Below are 20,266 nucleotides of genomic sequence, written 5' to 3' on the forward strand. Positions count from 1 at the left end.
CAAAATTTCTAGCCTTAATGAACTATTTATTGATACTATTATTTGGAATTTATATTTTTAATAATCTATATTTATAATTTTTCTGATTGTTTCTCTAGTCCACAGCTATGTTTACTGTTGACAGGAAGGTACAAGAGGGATCAGCAAACTTGGGAGTTAACAGCACGTAGGGTTATATCAATCTTTTTGTTTTTGTTGCTTGTCCCCCACCTGTCTGTTTTTAACAGTTTTTCCTATGAATCCAACAGAATATAAGAAACTCCTGACCTTTAACAGTAACTGATTCTTTGAGCGTGACCCTTTGACCATGTGGTAGGGCCATGTTTCTCCAAGTATAACTCAAGGAATTTAAGGGCACGTGAGCATACTAATCTTTACCAGTCACTGACAACAGCTTGCATGACAACTGTGAACACTTGCATCTAGATTTTGGGGGGCAGCAATCCCATGGGTACTTCGCTGATGCTAAAATGCTCTGTTCTGATTTATTATCTTGATTTCTTTTTTCTTTTTAAAATATATTTTAGCTCAATAAAAATGCTTAGATCAGCAGTTGTAGAGAGCCCTGAATTGATCCCTACAGTAATCAATATTACAGCAAGCTCCTGCCAGTTTACTGTTCAGTGAGAAAGCTGCATGTTTGGATGCCTCCTGCATGATATTGAGCAAGAATATTGGCAAACCTCAGAAAGTAACTATTGGAATTGAATATTATTACCATCCTTCTCAGTACTGAAACTTCAGTGCATTCATTTTTGAGACCCAGTGTGCAGTTTGAACACACTGGAATGACAGGATTAGATTCCACTGCCAAATACTGGTCAGGATGGGTGCATTAATTTGGGGTAGGTGGTATCTGTCACTACTACATGGTGTTCAATATTTGCTTTGTTGATCATAATTACGGTATAATAGCATTCTTCTCCATAAAACTGGTGGAACCCAGGAAGAAAAACCCTTCAAGCTGTCCACTTTCAATTTTGCATTCACAAAGTACAACATGAAATTGTGTAGTTTATAATAACAGTTCAAAGAGTTGTTGCTACTATTTCCTCTTACAGATTATTTTAAGGAATGTCTTGCATGACTATACAATTACACCCAGGAAAGCAGAAATCCAGATGTGATCAATTCTCACTCAAAGCATACATAAGCAAGTTTATATTCTCCTTTATATTTGGATTGTCCTAAATTAGGAGGGCTTTCAAGAGTATCTCAGCTTTAAATTGATAACTTTCTAGGAATGAAAAAGCAGAAGAGCAGTCTGAATGATAATTTTTCATCAAATCTGTTTCTCAGTTCTATTCTTCATCTGTTATGTCTTCAAGTAATTTCATTTTAGATTTCTCTTGATTTGCTGCACGTAGTTTTTCTGGTTTCATACCTGTTCTACAGTTTTCTCTTAGTATTTTAGACAGACAGGGTTTCTAGAATTACCCACTCATAAATTCGTAAAGGCCTTGAAGTTGTTTCTTTTGCTCTCTGGAGATGAAGAGGAATGTGAAAGAAGTATATTTTGTGTATTTATTCTAACAGTAGACTAGATCTTATTGTAAATTACTAATTCATTATCTTTCCTAGTAATAAATATCCCCGTCAGTAAGACTTCTGTTAGACCCTAATACGTATGGATCAGACCAAAAAGCTTCGTCTTATAAAACAGGAACCCTAAATTCACAAAGAACAGATGCATAATACATTCACCATGGCTGATTTTCTGAAGTACTTCTCTTAAAAAGTCAATGTATTGCAGTGCATCTGGCTCCTCATGTAATAAGGATAAATGCTTTCAAAGCTGTCTTTATTTCCCTTTATGCCACCAGCTCCCTTCTAAAAGAAAAATCAGGCTATTTAATGACTTTAAGATGCTAGTGGTTTGTGAGAGTTTACTTTTAAGGAAGAATAATGTGTAACAAGTCCATGACAATCAGTTAATATTATGAAGTCCCAATCAAAGCAGTTTGAAAATATTGTAATCTTTTGAATATAGGTGTTATGTAGGGATGAGAGTGCATTCATTTATTAAAAAACAAACATAAAGACCAACCACACTTAAAACAAGATATAAACATCTCATCAGATTCATGAAGGTCAAAATAAGTAATAAATTTCCTCTCTATCCAGTCTGTGCAGGCAGTTTCCCTGAATTCCCTTGTGATGTTTCAACACTTGTGGCAACCGTTTTACGATCTGCCAGTATACACAAAGCAGATGAATTTTGGCTCTTCCTTAAATGTACAGCAAGGATTGTAAATATTGAACCACTGGGATGTGCCAAATTCCCATAATATAGGCTTAGAGTAGCTGATTCTGAAAAGGAAGCTAATGAAATAATTGACCTTATTTCCATTCCAAGCAATCTGACTTTAAAGAGAAGCTTGCACTTTTATTCTACATAAATTGCCCAGAAGAGTAATACTGTCTTTTTATGTCTTACATTTTTATTTCCTTTAAAAAATCCCTAAATTAAGAAAGGTTCAAAAATAGACAATTTTTTTTTAAGCTATTCAAATTTAGAAAGACTAATGATTTCCACTGGGCTTGTGAAATTTAAAGAGACAAATAGCCAACTGGTAGATGAAATTCAGTGCTTCCAGTGGAAAAGAAAATGGAAATTTGAAAGAAAAATACATTGTATAGATTTGTTGTAGAACTATATGAGTGACAGAACTCCTATTAATTATTATAGCTAGTTCTGTGAAAATATTTTTTCATCATATAACATAGGCATGGATGTCTCTGTGTATTTATATATATTTACATATACATGTCTTTAGATATGAATGTGAAACTTAAATTTTCCTAAAGATAAATAGGTCTTTAAGCACTTCAGTGGTCTGTCCACATCTCCTGTGGCTCTTTAAAGTCATTTAATTCCACAAATTTCCCCTCCAAAAGAAAGGTATTGAATGAAACATTTGGGTAATTTTTATTTTTTTTCTTCTTGCCTGTAAGATTGTGCCCTAAAGGAAATCAAAATTAAAAGGATTTTGTTAAAAATTTACAGAAAACGCTGCTACATCATTATTATTATTTATTTTGTATTATTTTTATTATTTATTCTGTATATTTTACTGGTTTTGTTATTCTGTATTGTCTTGAGCACTTTGATACAGTATTGCTGTACAGTTTATACAAGTGGTAAATTAAATGCTTCTTTCTTATTTCTTTTAGTGCTCTCAAATGCTTCTTTACTATTTATTGTAACTTACCGGGCTTTCAAGGAGTATAACGGTATTTAGAGTTTATCGGCATGATTCATTTAAGCTGTTTGCTCTTCTGTAACCTGGGGACTTCCTGCTACTGGCTATACTTTGAGGAAGTAAATGGCAATTTCTCTACATTGTTATTCATAGCATCATAACATACAAGATTAATGTGTGCCCTGGTGGCTTATTCATACAAATATTCACAAATCTTGAAAGTTTCATGCTTTCAGCTACTGCTGACCCCAGGGCAGTATCAACCCCGTATTCCACACCATTCACGTCATGCTCAGATCCCACATTTTCAATATACCATCATTCTTATCTCACATATATACATACATATACATCAACAGAGAGAGATCATTCCTTAGTGCATGGACCAAACCCTATAAAGCTGCTGAGTCCATCCAGTCCATGATGTCGGGCTCCATCTCTTGTAATAGTCTTTCAGAGCAGGAGAAAGAGTATGATGTAGTCAATCTGCCAGGCCTCCCCATATTTGTACTTCAGCCATCGTCCTCCATACCAAAGAGGCTTTAACCACTTGGCTTGCTTAATCACAGCACGTTTCACACTTGTGAATAACCTGGGCAATAGTGTCCATTGCTAAGTCCACCCCTCGATCATGAGTCCATCTCTATGTTGCATCTCTGCCCTGATGGCCTGAAGTGTCATGGGCCCATCAGGCTCAAAATAATTCACTCTTCCCTTCAGCAGTTTGTGCAACTTGTCACTGGGGACTCTGTACAGCTGCCTTCCATCTCCAGTGCTTCCAAAGCACTGTAGGGGTCCAGTGGACTAGATACTTGCCCATACTGTCCCACACACCCTGCCACTCATGACTGTCCAGCCTCAGGAAAAATCTCTTGGTCCTTGTATATCGTCGTCTAATCCTAGACAAGACCCAAACACGACTCCGCTTAACTTTCGAGATCAGACAGACTTGTCATGGGTAAAACACTGTATGCGTGCCAACATGGTGATCCCCATCACAATCAGCAGGCAGGCCTCAAGGGTACCCAAAGGCCATTCAAAACCTTCGGAACTCTCAAATGATGCTGCTGTACTTGTTGCAGGGGTTTGTGTAGCTGCTGTGCTTGGAGTTGGAGTAGCTGCATTATCTGTTGTAGTCAGAGTTTGAGTAGCTGCTGCACTTGACACTAGGGTGCGTTGGAACATTGCCCTCATAGGCTGACCACCCGAGGAGGGCTAAAAAGATGTGCAATTGCTAAACACTTCTGTTATGTACCTCCCAAAGTATAGAAGTGGTGACCACACTGGGAATGCAAGCCAGATCAGTTTCATGATCAATGATTCTATTGTATTACAAGTCATTACCATAAAGTACAGTGAAATAAGGACCTTAGCCCAAGGACCCAGCCGATAAACACTAACACAACAGATACCGGCTGTAAGTAAGGTACGACATGCTGAAACTGTGAGATCAAGAGCAACAACTTTGAGAGCCAATAAATCAGCATTGTGACGAGTGACTATCAATCCGAAACAATGAATGCTTATCACAAATACAATTAGACACACTCCGGTCAGATCTGTCGTTATCTTAGCCCTTCGGGCCCACATTGGGTGCCAAAAAGAATTGTTGTGGTTTAAACTCAGTCAGCCACACAGCTGCTCCCTCACTTCCCCCCTCCTTCCTCCACCCCACTCCCTGAGGGATGGGGAGAAGAATCGAAAAGAATGTAACTCCCATGGGTTGAGATAAGAACAGTTCAGTAACTAAGGTATAACACAAACCACTACTGCCGCCACCACCAATAATAATAAGGGAAATAACAAGGGAAGAGAATACAACCGCTCACTACCTGCTGACCAATACCCAGCCTGACCAAGCAGTGACCTAGGCCTTCTGGGTAACTCCCCCCCAGTTTATATACCAGGCATGACGTGCTGTGGTATGGAATATCCCTTTGGCTAGTTTGGGTCAGGTGTCCTGTCTCTGCTTCCTCCCAGCTTCCCCTTCTCCCTGGCAGAGCATGAGACTCAGAAAGTCCTTGGTCAGAGTAAACAGTACTGAGCAGCAACTAAAAACATCGGTGTTATCAGTACTGTTGCCAGGTTGAAAGTCAAAACCACAGCACTGCACCAGCTACTAAGAAGGAGAAAAATGACTGCTACTGCTGAACCCAGGACAATAACACACAATTTGTTCAAAAGTTTCTACTAGAAAACACGGTTGATCTTTACTCATTCTTCATCATTCATGTCTCTGTTCAAACTTTACATTCTGCCAATGAGGGAACATACACAGTACGTGCCAAAAGTGTCTAGTCACTTCCTATGACTAGATGAGAACTTAAATTCTTCAATAACCCCATAAACTACTATTTACCATCCCCTAAAAAAACTCAGGGTAAACATTTCCAAATTATTAATTAGTAACTCAATTCACTTTGCAAGTCATCCTGCAAGAAAAAGCCTTAAGTATATCATATTATTTAGTCCAATCAGATAATTAATCTGATTCTATTTAACGTGTCTTAACATAGCAGAAAGAGTAGATGGGTGGCAGTGTGCATAACAGCTCTTGAGTACAGTTGTGGGAACTGTTAACTCTTACGAAGCATCACTGCTCAGTTTTTATACTCAGAAGGACCTAACAGGACTGATAGTTGTATGTGTTTGCAGTATAAATGTATACCTCCAAAATTTCTTTCCGCATATTACCAGTTTCCCTTTTAGCTAACAAGATACAAGTGTGTCTCAAATGCCAAATGGCTCTTAGAAGATTTCATATTCATTTGCTCCAGCTACATTCCAGTCCTGCAAATGGAGCACTCGAACTGATTCTGCATAACAGGATGAAATAGAGCTGTTTAAGCCATTTCCATGTCATGTTACACAGAGTACTTGACAATCTGCAATGGTATCTTTAAAAATGGTGTTCTCTCTTCTATTATTATTTATGCATTTTTCCTGATTATAGTATTTTTCACTGAATATTAGAAGTCCAAATGTATTTAGTAATTTTGTATATTTTATTAGAAGACCAAATGTATATAGTAATTTTGCATATTTTATCAGCTGTGCAAAGTATGTATTCAAAGAGAATATGGAAATAACCAAAAAGAACCAAGTCTGAGGTACGGGAACCTGGATGAATCTTATTACAGTTGTGTATACGCAGTCCCAACAAATTTTATTTTCTACTATGCTTTGTTTGCTTGTGAAACAGAAGCTTTAGTTTTTACAAGAGGAACAACATAATTCTTTGTCAATAGATACTACTGCAAGATGTCAGAAAGACAAATGCAAGCTCTTGAACATATGACTCCTTTCAACTGTGTCTTTAAGAATCCCCGCTCATTCAGCCAGATTAGTAGATATTTTTTGTTGCTTACAAACTCTAGCAGAATATTATATGTCAGATAAGTTGTCAAGGAAATTTGCATTAATGCAGACTAAATATATTAAGAGGAAATAGATGTGCAAATAAGAAGTTATTCTTAGAACAAGTTTAATTTACAGTGTTACAGATGTTAGGCTTGATCATAGTGAGTATGCTTTTGAGTGTTGTGCTCACGTACAATTTTGGTTGCAAATAATAATTAATTCATATCTCAATATGAAGCTACCTTACCTGAATTACAAACCAAACATACTGCTTCTATAACTTTTCTTCTTAATAACCAAATTATATATCTCAACAATTGCTGCTGGAAAAATATGCTGAGTAAGCAAATCTCTATTGCTTATGCACTTTCTGTTATATTTTGTATGGCTATTTAGTAATTCTGATTTCATATTGAAATTGTGCTATGGAATGTATGTACATTTAAACTAATTAATAATTACCTTGATGAAAACCTAAGATTATATTTCATTGATCTAGTTCATTTATGAATCTTAGTTAATGTTAAACAATACATTACACACATTTGTAACCCGAGCAACACAGACGAAGAGAAAGCACACACTGACAAACTGGAATTCATAACACTGTTTAGGAATAAAAATATAAGCAAGTCACTCAGAGGATCAGAACAGTGTCTTAACCAACACAAAAGCTTTATGTACCCTAAGGCCTACCTATATAGAACACATAACTTGGAAAAAAAAGAAAGTCACTAAAAGCTGATAGCAGCTTCAAATTCTAATAAAAGCCAGTTACAGATACATTTTTAGATCATGAAAATGTTTTTACTATATGGAACCCTGACACTGATCTCACTTAGGCCTGTTTTGTTGGCTCAGATTCATGAATTCCAGGGTCAGCGTAAAAGTTGAATTAATATGTGTAATAAACCTAATAAAATTGGAGATTCAGTCCCTTGGTTTTCAACTGCCTCACTTTAAAGAATTTCCCAGAAAGTTTTTAAACACAGTATTAAAGATAATTAACTGGTTCTGGAATACTTCAGAGAAGAATGTATTAGCTGAGTCTCAGGAGTCTCTCAAAGACGCACCTTTCATCCTGAGCAAGTGCCAGCTATGTTAATTAAGAAAAAGTTGTGAAACACAGATGAAACTACCCTGCAATATTAAGCAAAAACTGCTTCAGTAGGTACTTCAGATACTTCGTCTTAAGACTTCTCCTCTGGAAAGTTAGGTTCTTAGGCTTCTGTTCTTACGATTATGGAGCCGAATTATGGCTAACCCTCCGCAGAATGCATATGCATTAAAGAGCAAACAGCGAGCGATTGCATCCATGGAGCCAACCACTTTATTACCCAAATAATTATATTACTGATCAGCAGTTCCTTTGATCAAATGTCCTGTCTATTCCTGGTTGATCAGGAATTCCCAGCTGGTTTTTCTTCTTCATATGTTTGTTCATATTTGCATCTTTTGAAGTCAGATTAATCCAAGTAGTTTAGCCTTGTGCCTTTTAACTCTGTAATTCAAATTACACATCTGTAGACATGCATTTTTCTGCATTACCTATTGGTCTCTCCTATTGTTGGCTGATTCAGATACTTGAGTTTGTATAATGTTTAACAATCCAAATAGTAACATAATAAACAGAAGAAGGAAGGAAAAAATTCCTTGTTTCATATATGAACAAAGCCACCACTATTTTTTCTGTATTTCATATCTTTTTCTACTATATAATGTACAAAGTACAGTTATATCTTAGTGCTTTATTGATAATTTTGTATTGTGATCTAAAAAAAGTGTTACCCATTTAGTATCTTACCCCTAACAAAATAATTATTAGTCTATTTGAGGGCGGTCAAACAGTGAAATAGGTGGCTCACAGAGGCTGTGGGGTCTCCTTATTTTGAGAAATTTTGTCTGGGCACAGTCCCAGGCAGTAGAGTACCAGGCTAGTCTAAGGTGTCCTTGCTTAAGCAGGGTGTTGAACTAAATGATCTGTGGGGTCCCTTCCCCAGCAATTCTGTTTAATTGGGTAATCTGAAGACAAGAGTATTTAAATGCATATCATACAGTCTCTTAACATAAAGAGTTGGGCCTTACTTTTCTGTACAACAGATCTACTTTAAAATGTAAATAAAAAATTTAAAGATCCAGCTATGACTTCGTAACCAAACTGAGTCTTTTTGATAAAGCTGTCACTGGTTGTAATAAAATCTGTCACGGAGAAAGGCCATGCTCATCTCTCCAGTCTGTGATAGTAAGTGATGATGTGATCCATAGGCAGAAAATTCTGCATTGGTTTTAACCTTGTGATTGCTACCAAAAAATGAACAAATGTACAAATTATGATGAACAGGCATGGGAGACTAATAAGAAATAGAAAGTCAGTAGAGTAAAAAGGATTTGAACATGAAAACCTGGTCAAAAATTGATTAGTACATTAGCATATCTGTAAGACATGCCATGAGCAAGATATTCAGGGACCCTATGTGTCTGTGGCCTTACTGCAAGCCAGAGCTGAGTACCTGCATTGTTACAACTGCATGGATATAATTACGTCTTCCATGCCCTCTAACAATGAAGTCACATTCTTCATAGACAAAAAATTAGATGAAGCTCACTAGTCTCAAGAGTGTTTGATCTGAGGTCACTCTTGAAGTTCTGTCTTCTTATCTTCTACCTTCTTTATTGGTATATGAAAGCACGTAGCAGATGATGTGCTTGTAAAATGAACTGCATGTGTATGCAATTATAGTGATTGGTTCCTTTAACCTGTTTTAAAAGTGCATGTTTTTTACAGAAAATTTGGATTTACTTTCTATGAACACATTACCCATTATCAACACACTGTAATACTGCCCAGGTATTCTGACATGGAAGAATTTGGGAGTTCAGGTCACGCTGCAGCCATGATCAAGAAGCTATTTGCGAAACTTTGACTTGGATTCGTATCTTGAGACAGTTGGCTGGCATTGCGGTTGCACCATGAAAGAGATCAATGCAAATAGTTGTGGCACAGGGGCCTTCCTTGTGTTCATGAGATTCTTCAGTGCAGAGATTTAAGACCTCTTACCAATACAAAGTAGGGACAGAGTAGATACAGTAGTTAGACACTAATGGAACTGGCCAAATGCTACAAGTGAGCACAGATAATCATCAAAACCATGGCACACTGAATTTATATGTTGCATTTTTTCAGTGCTACTGAAGAAGAAACCCTGTTCCTTCTGAAATAACGCCTTTCCTCACTGGTCCCAAAGCCCATGCCTGCTTGTAAGCTGCTCAGCTTTGCCTATAGTGCTTGCCTGCACTTTGATTCACAGTTGTAGTTTAGACATACATCAGATACTGCTCTGGAAAACACATTGCCCTAATTCTTGTGAAAGCAGAGTGAATTGAGAAGTAGCCGGATTTTTGAGGAACACTCTCTGTGCTGCAGAGCTCTGATTTTTGTGTGGACAAACAAGTAAAGACTTATCCTGCTTTCATTACAAATCAGAGGAAATCACTGGCATCAGATGAGTACTGCTACCACATGGGAATACAGATAAACAGGCTTAGAAAAACTGAGACATATGGAAAGACGGGAGTAAAAGTTACAGAGAATACAGTATATAACAGTACAAAAGGCTAATGTAAAAGCAGCACCAGGGTGCAGCCAAAAATCTCTTCACTTGGGACTGCCCTCACCTCAGCTATTCAAGAATTATAAAATAGTTTGGATTGGAAGGGACCTTAAATACAGATCACCTAGTTCCAACACCCTGACACGGGACATGCCCAGTTGCTGAGGATTGCCAGCGAGATGTGCAAGATATGAAAAACACTGTCCAATGAAAGTGCAGTTTGGAGCAGTGCTCTTTAGCCCCACTGTCTTTCACAGAAGTAAGACAGATACATGATTGTCCCTTTCCACCCACAGAACTGAAAATTTCAAATGAAAATGATTCCTAAGGAGTCAGAAAGAAGTAAAATCGAGATGACGAAGGGTAATCCCTTCTTATTCTGTGACTTGGCAAGTTATCTGAACTGCTTATTACCCAGCTTCTCTGAAAGTAAACTGTGAGATAAAGAGTTCTCAGTGTTATGTTACTAAACACAGAGGTATATTTTTAAAGCCCTTCAAACTCTCCAAATGAAAAATTCTCCATATTGTTGTCATGTATTTTATCTCATGATGTCAGTTTTCTCAGTGACTGTATCCTCTGCTAAAGTTATCGTCAAGGTAGGGGACTGTACTGCTGGTCTGCCTTTCAGCTGGTTCCTCACCTTCACATATTCTTGGCACTGGGCAGTCTCCAGTTCTTACCTTGCAGTCTTCTGGCTGGTTTATGACAGCTCTCAATTTCTCATTCTTTCAATGCTGGATCATTTACTTGAACCAGTTTTTTGAAAGTGTGACTTTTTGCAGACCTCTGACGTATTTCTTCCTTCTCCTCCAAGGAATCCAAGACAAATTGCTTCTTTCTGAAGGTCTTCTTTCACTACTGCATCCCAGTTCCTCTGCTTTTTAATCAGAGTGAGAGGTTGTGCTCTGTCTCTGCTGCCAGACTTGTTTACCAGTAAATATTCCAAAAATACCAAGAAGCACTATTCCACTTTCTCCCAGATTGCCTTTTATGCACAGGAGGAATTTCTTTAATTAATTTCAGCTCTGAAACTCTTCACTATAATTCGAAGCAGCTCCTTTTCTGTCCCCACTGTTAATGAGCTTTGTCTTCATATGTCTGGGAGAAGGACAGAAAGGGCCATGATGGCTAAAATTGTTTTAAATTGGTTTTCAGCGTGCAAAATAAACCAGACAGCTCCTGGGTGAAACTGATTGTAGTTTCACTGCCCCCTCTGCAGACATTTAATCTGTCTGGCTGGTGAGGATGGGACTCACAGCAGGGACAGAAGGTATTGACTTTCCCACTTTTTTGAATAATGTTGTTTTCTTCCCCACCCCTCCCTGCCCCCCTCCCAGCTGACTGAGGCGGTTTCATCTGAATTGTCATTCTTAAATAATTGTCCTAGTAGGAGCAGTACATTTCAACCTCATGCCATCCTTTGCAGATTTAGGCTAGAGAGATGCAGCCTGACATTCTGAGTCTATGCACACTGTGAAGGATTGCTTTGATCAGGTTGTGTTTATAATTTGAGTCAGTAAAATAGAATTCTTACTAATTGTGTTTAAGGCATGATGCATCGTGTAATCTGCAAAGAAACTCGTTTCAAAAGCACTTAAAAGGAAAATAAAAGACAAAAACAGCTGTTCCACTGAGTCATTTTCCCAATGTGCAACTTAAAACAAAGCAAAACAGAGAAAAAGCCTCTCCCAGTTGTAAGTTACTTGTGTTGATATGATTATGGAGTAGGATAGTGCCAGGAATGTGGGGAAAAACTACAGAAAACTCATCTCCACATTCCTTTTTATATCAGAAGTTTGGAAACAGAAAACAAAAAACAAAACAACAAACCCTTTGGAGTGAAAAAACCCAGAAAAACCTCAGTTTCTTAAGAGATACTGGTACCTAACTAAATTATAAATAGGAAGCCATGTATTGATAGTCCAGTGTAATTTGCAAAGATCAGAACGAGCGTAAGATGAAAGGAAGGGAATTAAAATAATGAAACAAGATACTAAAAAAATCATGTCACATGTGCATGTGTGCGTATTTTCATGTGTTTGAGTATAATACAGTCTCAAAAAAAATGTTGTAAGATCTGGTGAAGGAAATGGAGGTAACTGCACTACATGAAAATAAAGACAAGACAAAATGTACAGCAGGCACTGCTTTTTCATCAGTAGAAAGTTGAGTGAACAAGTGAACAGCCTTTTTCATACTTAGAATGGCCTTCATCCCACCCATCTTTCAGAGAGAAAATGTAAACTAAGTTCTATCAAGATAAGCTTTGAAAATACAGAGCTCAAAGGAGTACAAAGATGTGACATGCATGTGTTTTTCTTGTTTCCAGATATCTCAATAAGCTTGCTCTCCTTAGTTGTCACAGCCTGTGGCCTTGCTCTGTTTGGTGTCTCTCTGTTCGTATCTTGGAAGCTTTGTTGGATCCCTTGGCGAGAGCGTGGTCTGCCATTTGGGAGCAAAGACAACAAACAAGAATCGCTGAACTACACAGATACAGAGACCAATGACCATGACTACAGTGAGGATTATCTGGGACAGCCTACAGCCTATCCGGAGTCCTCCATGAAGATCAGCCACACCTCCCCTGATATTCCATTAGATGCTCAGGCAGGAACGAAGGAGAACTGTGTACAGAATGCGCGAATGCATCGTCAGGTCACTGAACCAACCTCTTCTGATCGGTCAGTAACTCCAATTTCTCTCTGAAATTAATGAATACAGGTACAGTCAAAAGAGCACAGCTTGATTATCCAGTACACTGAATGTATAATTTTTCGCCACATTCTTTTTAAAATAAAATTGCACAAAAGTTATTCTTTGAGGTATGGAAACCTCTTAGGTTAAAAGGACAGGATCACAATACTATTCCACTCTTCTATCAACTACTATCTCATTTGTGCCTCTCCCTCAGAAGCTGGACAAGACAGAGCACTGTGTGGCTCTTAAAGCACCAGAACAGCCTAGATTTAGCTTGTAAAGCATATTCATTTGCACTCAGCACTGTTGCTGAATACTCAGTGATTATGTCCTCAAAAATTTTACAAGAGCCAAAGGAGAAAAGTAGGGCAAGCTAATGCAGCACTTGGAAATTAGAAATAGGATTAAAAATCATAGATTTTAGCCACAATCATGGCTGTGGGGGGAATAGTGACTGAACAAGAGTCAGTGGGGTCTCCAGGGCAACTGGAGAACCGGTACAGGAGTAAAGAGGAAAAAGAGAGGGTAAGTGTGTGTATATCGACAGGTGATGAAAGAATTGTATTTCACACAGTAAGAAAAAGGGTCAGCATGTGAAGAGACAGTAGATGTCTTGAGTCAAAGCAGATGTACTTCAGCTGGAAAGGTACAGCACTAGCCCTAATGCTCTTTACTAGCCTCCTTCCTGGACATCTAGGAAAGCAAATTTAGCCAAGACTTGTGCCTGCAGGCACACCTGAACATGGGAATGATGACAACAGCCATTTCAGTAATTGCCAGTTGTCCAAAACATGTCCCAGAAAGAATTTGAGAAGTCCACAGAACATTGTTATTGTGACACAGTAAAAGATCCAGGTGCCCTTCCTCCTTAGATTAGCATAAGAATGAGTTGGGTTTATACTGTTGTAGGAATCTATGGGGAGGTCAAAGCCACAATTACGGGTACTGAAGCACGCACCCTGCCACACGCAAGACTGAATTCCAGCTAAGGACTAATAGCCCACAAGTACAGTACAGGACTAGTGATGCTGTTTTCAAACTGCTGGGAAATACACATGTAAAACTCATTAGCAACAGAAGATTCATATCTGACATCTTAAAACCAAGAGCTCTTGTGTGTCTTTGATACTGTGAAAGTATTGTGTCGGATACAGACTTCCTCTGCTACAACAGGGCAGCAATTCTGATACTTAAATTAAATGACAAATGCAGAGTATCACCACAGCATAGTCGTCTCACAAGGAGTAGCAGCAATCCCAACCTGTAAAAGAGCTTGCCTTAGTATCCTCAGTGCATGCACAATGTCTTCACTCCTGTCAATCTCTGCAGACCTTGTTTCTGGCAGCTGTTTCCAGTCTGACTCTCTCCAGCAGGTTTTTATTCCACTGGCTCTCTGCCCACAAGGTCATGACTTGTCCAAGTCCCACCCCTACCCTATATCGTTTCCTGGTACAGGCTTTGCACTTTAGTCCTCTCTTTCATTGCCCATTACTTTTGATCAGGTCTTCTCCAAAAGACTCTTTCACTGATCAGGAGGGGCCAATCTTCCTTACACTGCATCCTTTGTTCACCTTTGTCTCTGCTGCTTTCCTTCGTAACTGAGTGGTTGTGGCTTTCCTCTGTGGCCACAGAGACCAGGCACCAGCCCCACCACAATCCTTGCTAAACTGTCTCTCCAGCCTTTCTCCCTTCATTTTATTCCTCCCACTTTGATGAGGAGCATAAGAGTTAAATAATAAAAATCTTTTTTTGTAACATAATAATATTGTATCCTGAAATTACGATTATATAGCTATAAAGTTATGTACTTATTATACATGAAAAAGATAGGTTAGTATATAAGAGGGTGTTCCTGTTTTAAGCATGCATAAACACATATTCACAAGGAATGAATGAACAGTGATAGCAGAGGAACTATTCCTGACTATATTCAATATAAATAGCTTCAGACTAATCCTGTGCTAGCATTTTCCACATGCTCTTTATATGTACAACCACAGCTCATGGTACTCCAAGACTCTGGATGACTGTTGCATATGAATAGGAAAAAAAGGTGGAATCCAACTCATATAAGATTAGGATTTTACCTAATCCAGTTTTCACATCCCACTACCCCAACAGGGTTTGCAAATTTGATTTCTGTTACTATCTCATGAAGTGGAAATTTCAATCACAGTAACTGAGTGACTCCAGGTAATAAATTTCACTGGACCGAAGCTAAAAGCAACTTTTCTCTCCTCAGAGTAATGAAAGTAAAGGAGCTTTTCAGCCAAAGTACCACAGAGTCTATTACATTAGGTATGAGAGAAAAAACAAAACAATTGTTGAGGAGGTCAACAAACCATTTCAGACCAGAAAAGCCCACTTGTAAATGTAGTCATAGTAATTAAGTAACTAAGTAACTAAAATGCAGAGGTGTCGGGAAGTTTCTTCCTTTGTCCAGCTTTGCCTTAGAACCAGAAATCAGCAAGCTCAGCTGGCAAAATAGGCCATAGCCTACTCCAATTTACATAATGTAACTCATTTCATTGGCAGTAATCCAAAGACCTTGGTTGAAAATGGTAAATGATAAGAACATCTACAGTTCTTATATCACATTATACTTGCCAGTAAGGCAGCTCCTTTGTATTTGCAATGGCTGTGAATTTGCCTTTGTCACTTTCTTCAGCCATGTTTGGAGAGTACATACCACTAGGTTGAGATAGAGGAGCAAAAAATTATGTCATATGAACAGCCTAATGCTGAAGGTGAGCTCTCACAGCTGTTGCGTTCATGGTTTATCACTTTATGCAAGTAAAAATCTGATCCCATTGTACATGACAAAAATATGTCAAATGAGAACAGTATCTTTAGTGTATGTGCACAGATTCTCATCATATTCAACACAATCTGTTTCAATTCTTTCATTTCCATTTAAGGCATAATTCAATCCGAAGACAGCTCAACCTCTCCAACCCCGACTTCAACATCCAGCAGGTTCAGAAACAGGAGCAACTGACGGGGATTGGCCGCATTAAGCCAGAGCTGTATAAACAAAGATCAGTGGACACAGATGATGGCCGGAGGAGTAATAGCAAGGCATGTGGAAAACTGAACTTTATTCTGAAATATGATTGTGATTTAGAGCAGTTAATAGTGAAGATACACAAGGCCATCAACCTGCCAGCAAAGGACTTCTCTGGAACTTCAGATCCATATGTGAAGATATATCTGCTTCCTGATAGGAAAACAAAACACCAGACTAAAGTGCACAGAAAGACCCTAAATCCAGTATTTGATGAAGTTTTTTTATTTACAGTCCCATACAATGATTTGAATGCAAGGAAGCTCCATTTCTCTGTGTATGACTTTGACAGATTCTCCAGGCATGACTTGATTGGCCAAGTGGTAGTGGACAATTTTTTAGATTTGGCAGATTTTCCCAGGGAATGTAATATTTGGAAGGATATTGAATATGTCACCAATGTAAGTATTACAAATTTCTTTTTTGAAATTTTTTGTTTCTGGTTTTATTTCTTTAATCTGATAGTAACTGAAACTGTCTGATACATTTGTGAAGGAAACTATTATCTCTCTTTCTGAAGCTTTGACCTTAATCCAAAGAAATTGATGGTATGTTTTCAGTCTTCATTTCTGATTCTTTGGATATATTAAAGAATGTCTTATGTAGGAGATAGTGGATTTAGTCACTGCCCTGCTGATGAGATAGAAAAGCTGGAGAATGTTTTCCTCTTAATCATACTTAATCTAAAACTTACTTAAGGAAATACTGCTTCTCTTATTTTGCCTGTCTTTCTGTGTTTTGCATGAATCGCCACATAAATTACAGCATACTAATCAGCCAGAAGTGGAGATTCAAAATTTCTTCTGTGGTGCTCTTCAGTCCTTCAGAACACTATATTCTCATAAAGCAAGATACCACCACTCTATAAACCGGGGAATTAGAGTTCAGACTGTGCTGTTCCATGAAAGCAATTAAAAACACTGAAGTAGTTTAACTCTTTGTTTCGTATCTTTTTGTTACATAGGGAAACAGAAAACTTAGAAGTCCATATTTCTGCTATCCCAAAGTCTCTGTTATCAAATTCTATGCAGGAATCCAATTAGTGATTAGCTACAAACCCACAAAAATTACTTTTTGGAAAAGAAAGAGCTTTCTTCTCAAATCATGAGCCAACCTTCATGTAATGCTCTTAGAAATTAACCACACTCATCCTATGATGAGATCAGACCTTCAATGAGAATGATACATTACAGAAATCCTTGAAGGTACTATTGCTAATTCAGTAAATATTTCATTTGCTATGTCAATCTCTCCTCAAATGTAGTGCACATTTTAGAGTCAAATAAAGCAAACACCATTAACAGTAAGATCAAAGTGTGAGTTTGTTAGACCTCAGTTCAGGAAAGCATTTAAGCATATGCTTAGCTGAGTGTAAGTAGCCATTGAAAAGTAAAGCATGTTCTGAGCCAAATAACTTTCCTGTATTCAGACCCTCATCTTACAACCTCTGTGGTCTGGTAGCATGACCATATTACTGACCAAATTGATTAAATCCATCTTTTAGTTTGGAATTTCTTTTTGGAAATTGATATTGTCCTTGTTTTAAGGTGACTTCTCAGTGTTCTTAGTTGGTGTTACCTATATTCCTGTGTGAAATGTGCTGTGCACCCACTGCACAATCCTCTTCCACCCTAGGATGGAACTGCAGCAGCAGCAGTGCTAGCAGTTTCCTCACTCAAGGTACAGGCAGGGTCATGGACACTCAGTGTCACAGGAGGATGAACCCAGCTTTTCTATGAAAAGTTACTGCTCTTCAACTGCAGAAAAGTAAGAAACTGACAGAGGAGATGACAGTCATTCTAAGTGAAAGCCTGTCTGCATACAGCATTAAGTGTCCCAAGCTCAACTTCTCTTAAAATCAACTAAAAGTTGAATGCACATGCACACTGGATTTACTTTGATACGTACTAGGCCTTTTTCCATGCTTTAATTTAGGCAAGAGTGGCTCTGGTATTTTCTTTTTAATCCCTTCCCCTTACAAAGTTCAGAAGCGATGCAGCATATAGTTTGTAATCAGATTTCCTGTAATCTCTGAAATGAAATTCAGAACTGAAGTGATTTATTAATTCTGATGAATATTAATTCCTGTGTGAAGTGTAACCCTGTTTATCCAAACAGAACACAGGACCTGCCATCTAGACTTGTCACTGGGTTTTCAGCTAACAGAGACCTTTTCAAAGCAAATGATGCATAGTACTTAGGAGACACAATCCAATTTTGGCTAATGTGAGTTCTGAGAGAAAAGTATCAGATAAATGAAAGTATGGAGTATTCCGCTTACTAATTAACATTTTCAAAATTTCAAAGGTTAGAACTTACTCCATGAAGTTACGAGAAACCCTCCAAGCATCATTTAAGAAACCAAGTTTCAGCACTTTTTCCTGTCTGTGTAGTTTAGATATCTTGCAGACTGACAGCAGAAGCTGAACCCTACGGGCTACTCAGTGAAGCTGCTGAAGTGAAAACTCCTGTGGCTGCACTCCAAACCAGGCCAGCAAGCAATAGCAATGAACCTCTGAAATAAATCTCAGCAAAGTTTAGAGTGCTGTTGGGCTGTTTATAACTGCAAACAGAAACTGTATCAACTGTAGCAAGTGTTCAATAACTTTATATTTGAATGCCTTGTTTTAGATAGTATTTGCAGAACAGACCAATGGTGGGCAAACTTACCGAACTAAATTCACTTGATGTAGATCAACAAAGAGTGCAGCACAGGAGGGATAAACCTCTGAAGGCTCATACAACTACACATGACAAGTTTGTCATACTTCTGAAGAGCACATTCATATTAATTCCTTGTGCATCTTATTACACTGCATAACCAGGAATCCCAGAGGGCTTTATTTTACATTCCCCATTTTATTATGTTCTAATCCAATTTGATACAGTAATATAAAATAATGTATTGAATCCTCCTTTGCCGAGAAAAATAGCCTACTTCAAGAGAGCACTGTGGATATGCCTGAAATGTCAGCTTTACTGCAAACAATGCCATTCAATTGTCCTATTATGCCATATTTTTTCTTCTGTTTTCTAATAAGACTGAAAGGGTTTTTTTATCCAAAACCAAGAGTTTTGATTCTTTGGACTATAACATCTGCTACCATCCCAGAGTTTGAAATTATTTCATAACACAGACAAGCGTTAGCATAAAAACTTTCTACACACTCAAGAGCAATCTGCCCCCAAACACAAATCTCTAATATAAAAATGATTGTTCTTCTAATTCCAGGTCATCTGAGCATAAAATCTCTTTCCTGTAACACTGGCACTTTTTCCAAGCAGAAAAAAAGCAGCAGTGGGCTGTATAATGGAGGAAATAATTAAGTGGATCAACCTTAGATGAACATGAAATGAGCTAGATAAGCTTTTTGTGTATTTACCAAACAGATTACACTGGTTTCTGGCTTATCAAAGAAAAAGATATATGTCATTTTTAGGCTGGGTTCCAGTAGTTGGCATGTTTTGTCTAGTAGCTTCTAAAACATGTTCAGGGTTTGGGATGTTGGGGTTTTTTTGTTTGTTTCTGTAATGTTCATAGATTGATTGCATTTTTTGAAGAGGAAGAGTTGTTAATATTTCTTTGGTTGCCATCTTTAAACTCAGATGTAATCGGGCAAAAATACATGGCTTGTCACAAAATAAAATGTGAAAGACAGGTTGTTGTCAGATGGTGCTTTTCAGGTAAAAGAGAACTTTAAGAAGATGCTAGGTATCCACTTGCATAATTTGCTGTGCACCCAGAAAGGAAAATACTTGCTCAAGAATTGCTAGTGAAACCCCAGAAGGCAGCTATAGAGAGAAGGATTTCTGGAAACTGGAAATCTGGTTCTGGTTCATACTGGCTGTTTGGATTCTCAAGATGCTTGGCATTTGTCACTTGCTAAGCAAGTGGTCTTTCTAGATGAGTATTTAAAAGTAGCCTCCACTTAGAGCAAGGTGATAATCAGAGTAAAGAACAATGCACATTTCTATTCTTACCTGGGCCAGCATTTTCAAAAATGGATACTCATTTTAGGAGGCAAATTTGTTGCTTTGGTCTTACAGTATATACAGCTTTGGAAGCACACTGTCTCACATATAGTTATACTTGAGATCTAGGCATGGTACAATGAAAACTATTCTTTTTCTGAATGTCTAAACTTATATATATGCTTTAGAAAAAAGTATCTCAATTTTGTAACACTCCATTGGCACCATTTTCTCATCTCACCCTAAGGTTGTACAGCCCGGACTAACCTGTTTTCGTGACTCTTTCAATTATATTCTAAAGGGATATTTACAACAGGATTTTCAGTGATTATGTACCTAATAGTCTATAAATTGTA

At 37.9% G+C, this 20,266-nt stretch overlaps 1 protein-coding gene across 1 annotated transcript in view; it reads left to right on the forward strand.

Moving 5' to 3' along the window:
- The window catches only part of SYT9 (synaptotagmin 9), a 37,890-nt gene extending 20,822 nt beyond the window's left edge, over positions 1-17,068 (forward strand). The window contains exons 2-3 of the mRNA XM_061356651.1: positions 12,507-12,858; positions 15,793-17,068. Of these exons, the coding sequence (XP_061212635.1) occupies positions 12,507-12,858; positions 15,793-16,420 (980 nt within the window). The 3' untranslated portion in view covers positions 16,421-17,068. The remainder of the gene's footprint in view (positions 1-12,506; positions 12,859-15,792) is intronic.
- Positions 17,069-20,266: the final 3,198 nt, after the last annotated feature.

The sequence above is a fragment of the Neopsephotus bourkii genome, unplaced genomic scaffold (assembly GCF_033783945.1).
Source record: "Neopsephotus bourkii isolate Nb327-2 ecotype Australia unplaced genomic scaffold, CSIRO-AGI_Nbou_v1 NB_860, whole genome shotgun sequence".
In the NCBI taxonomy this organism is placed as follows: Eukaryota; Metazoa; Chordata; class Aves; order Psittaciformes; family Psittacidae; genus Neopsephotus; species Neopsephotus bourkii.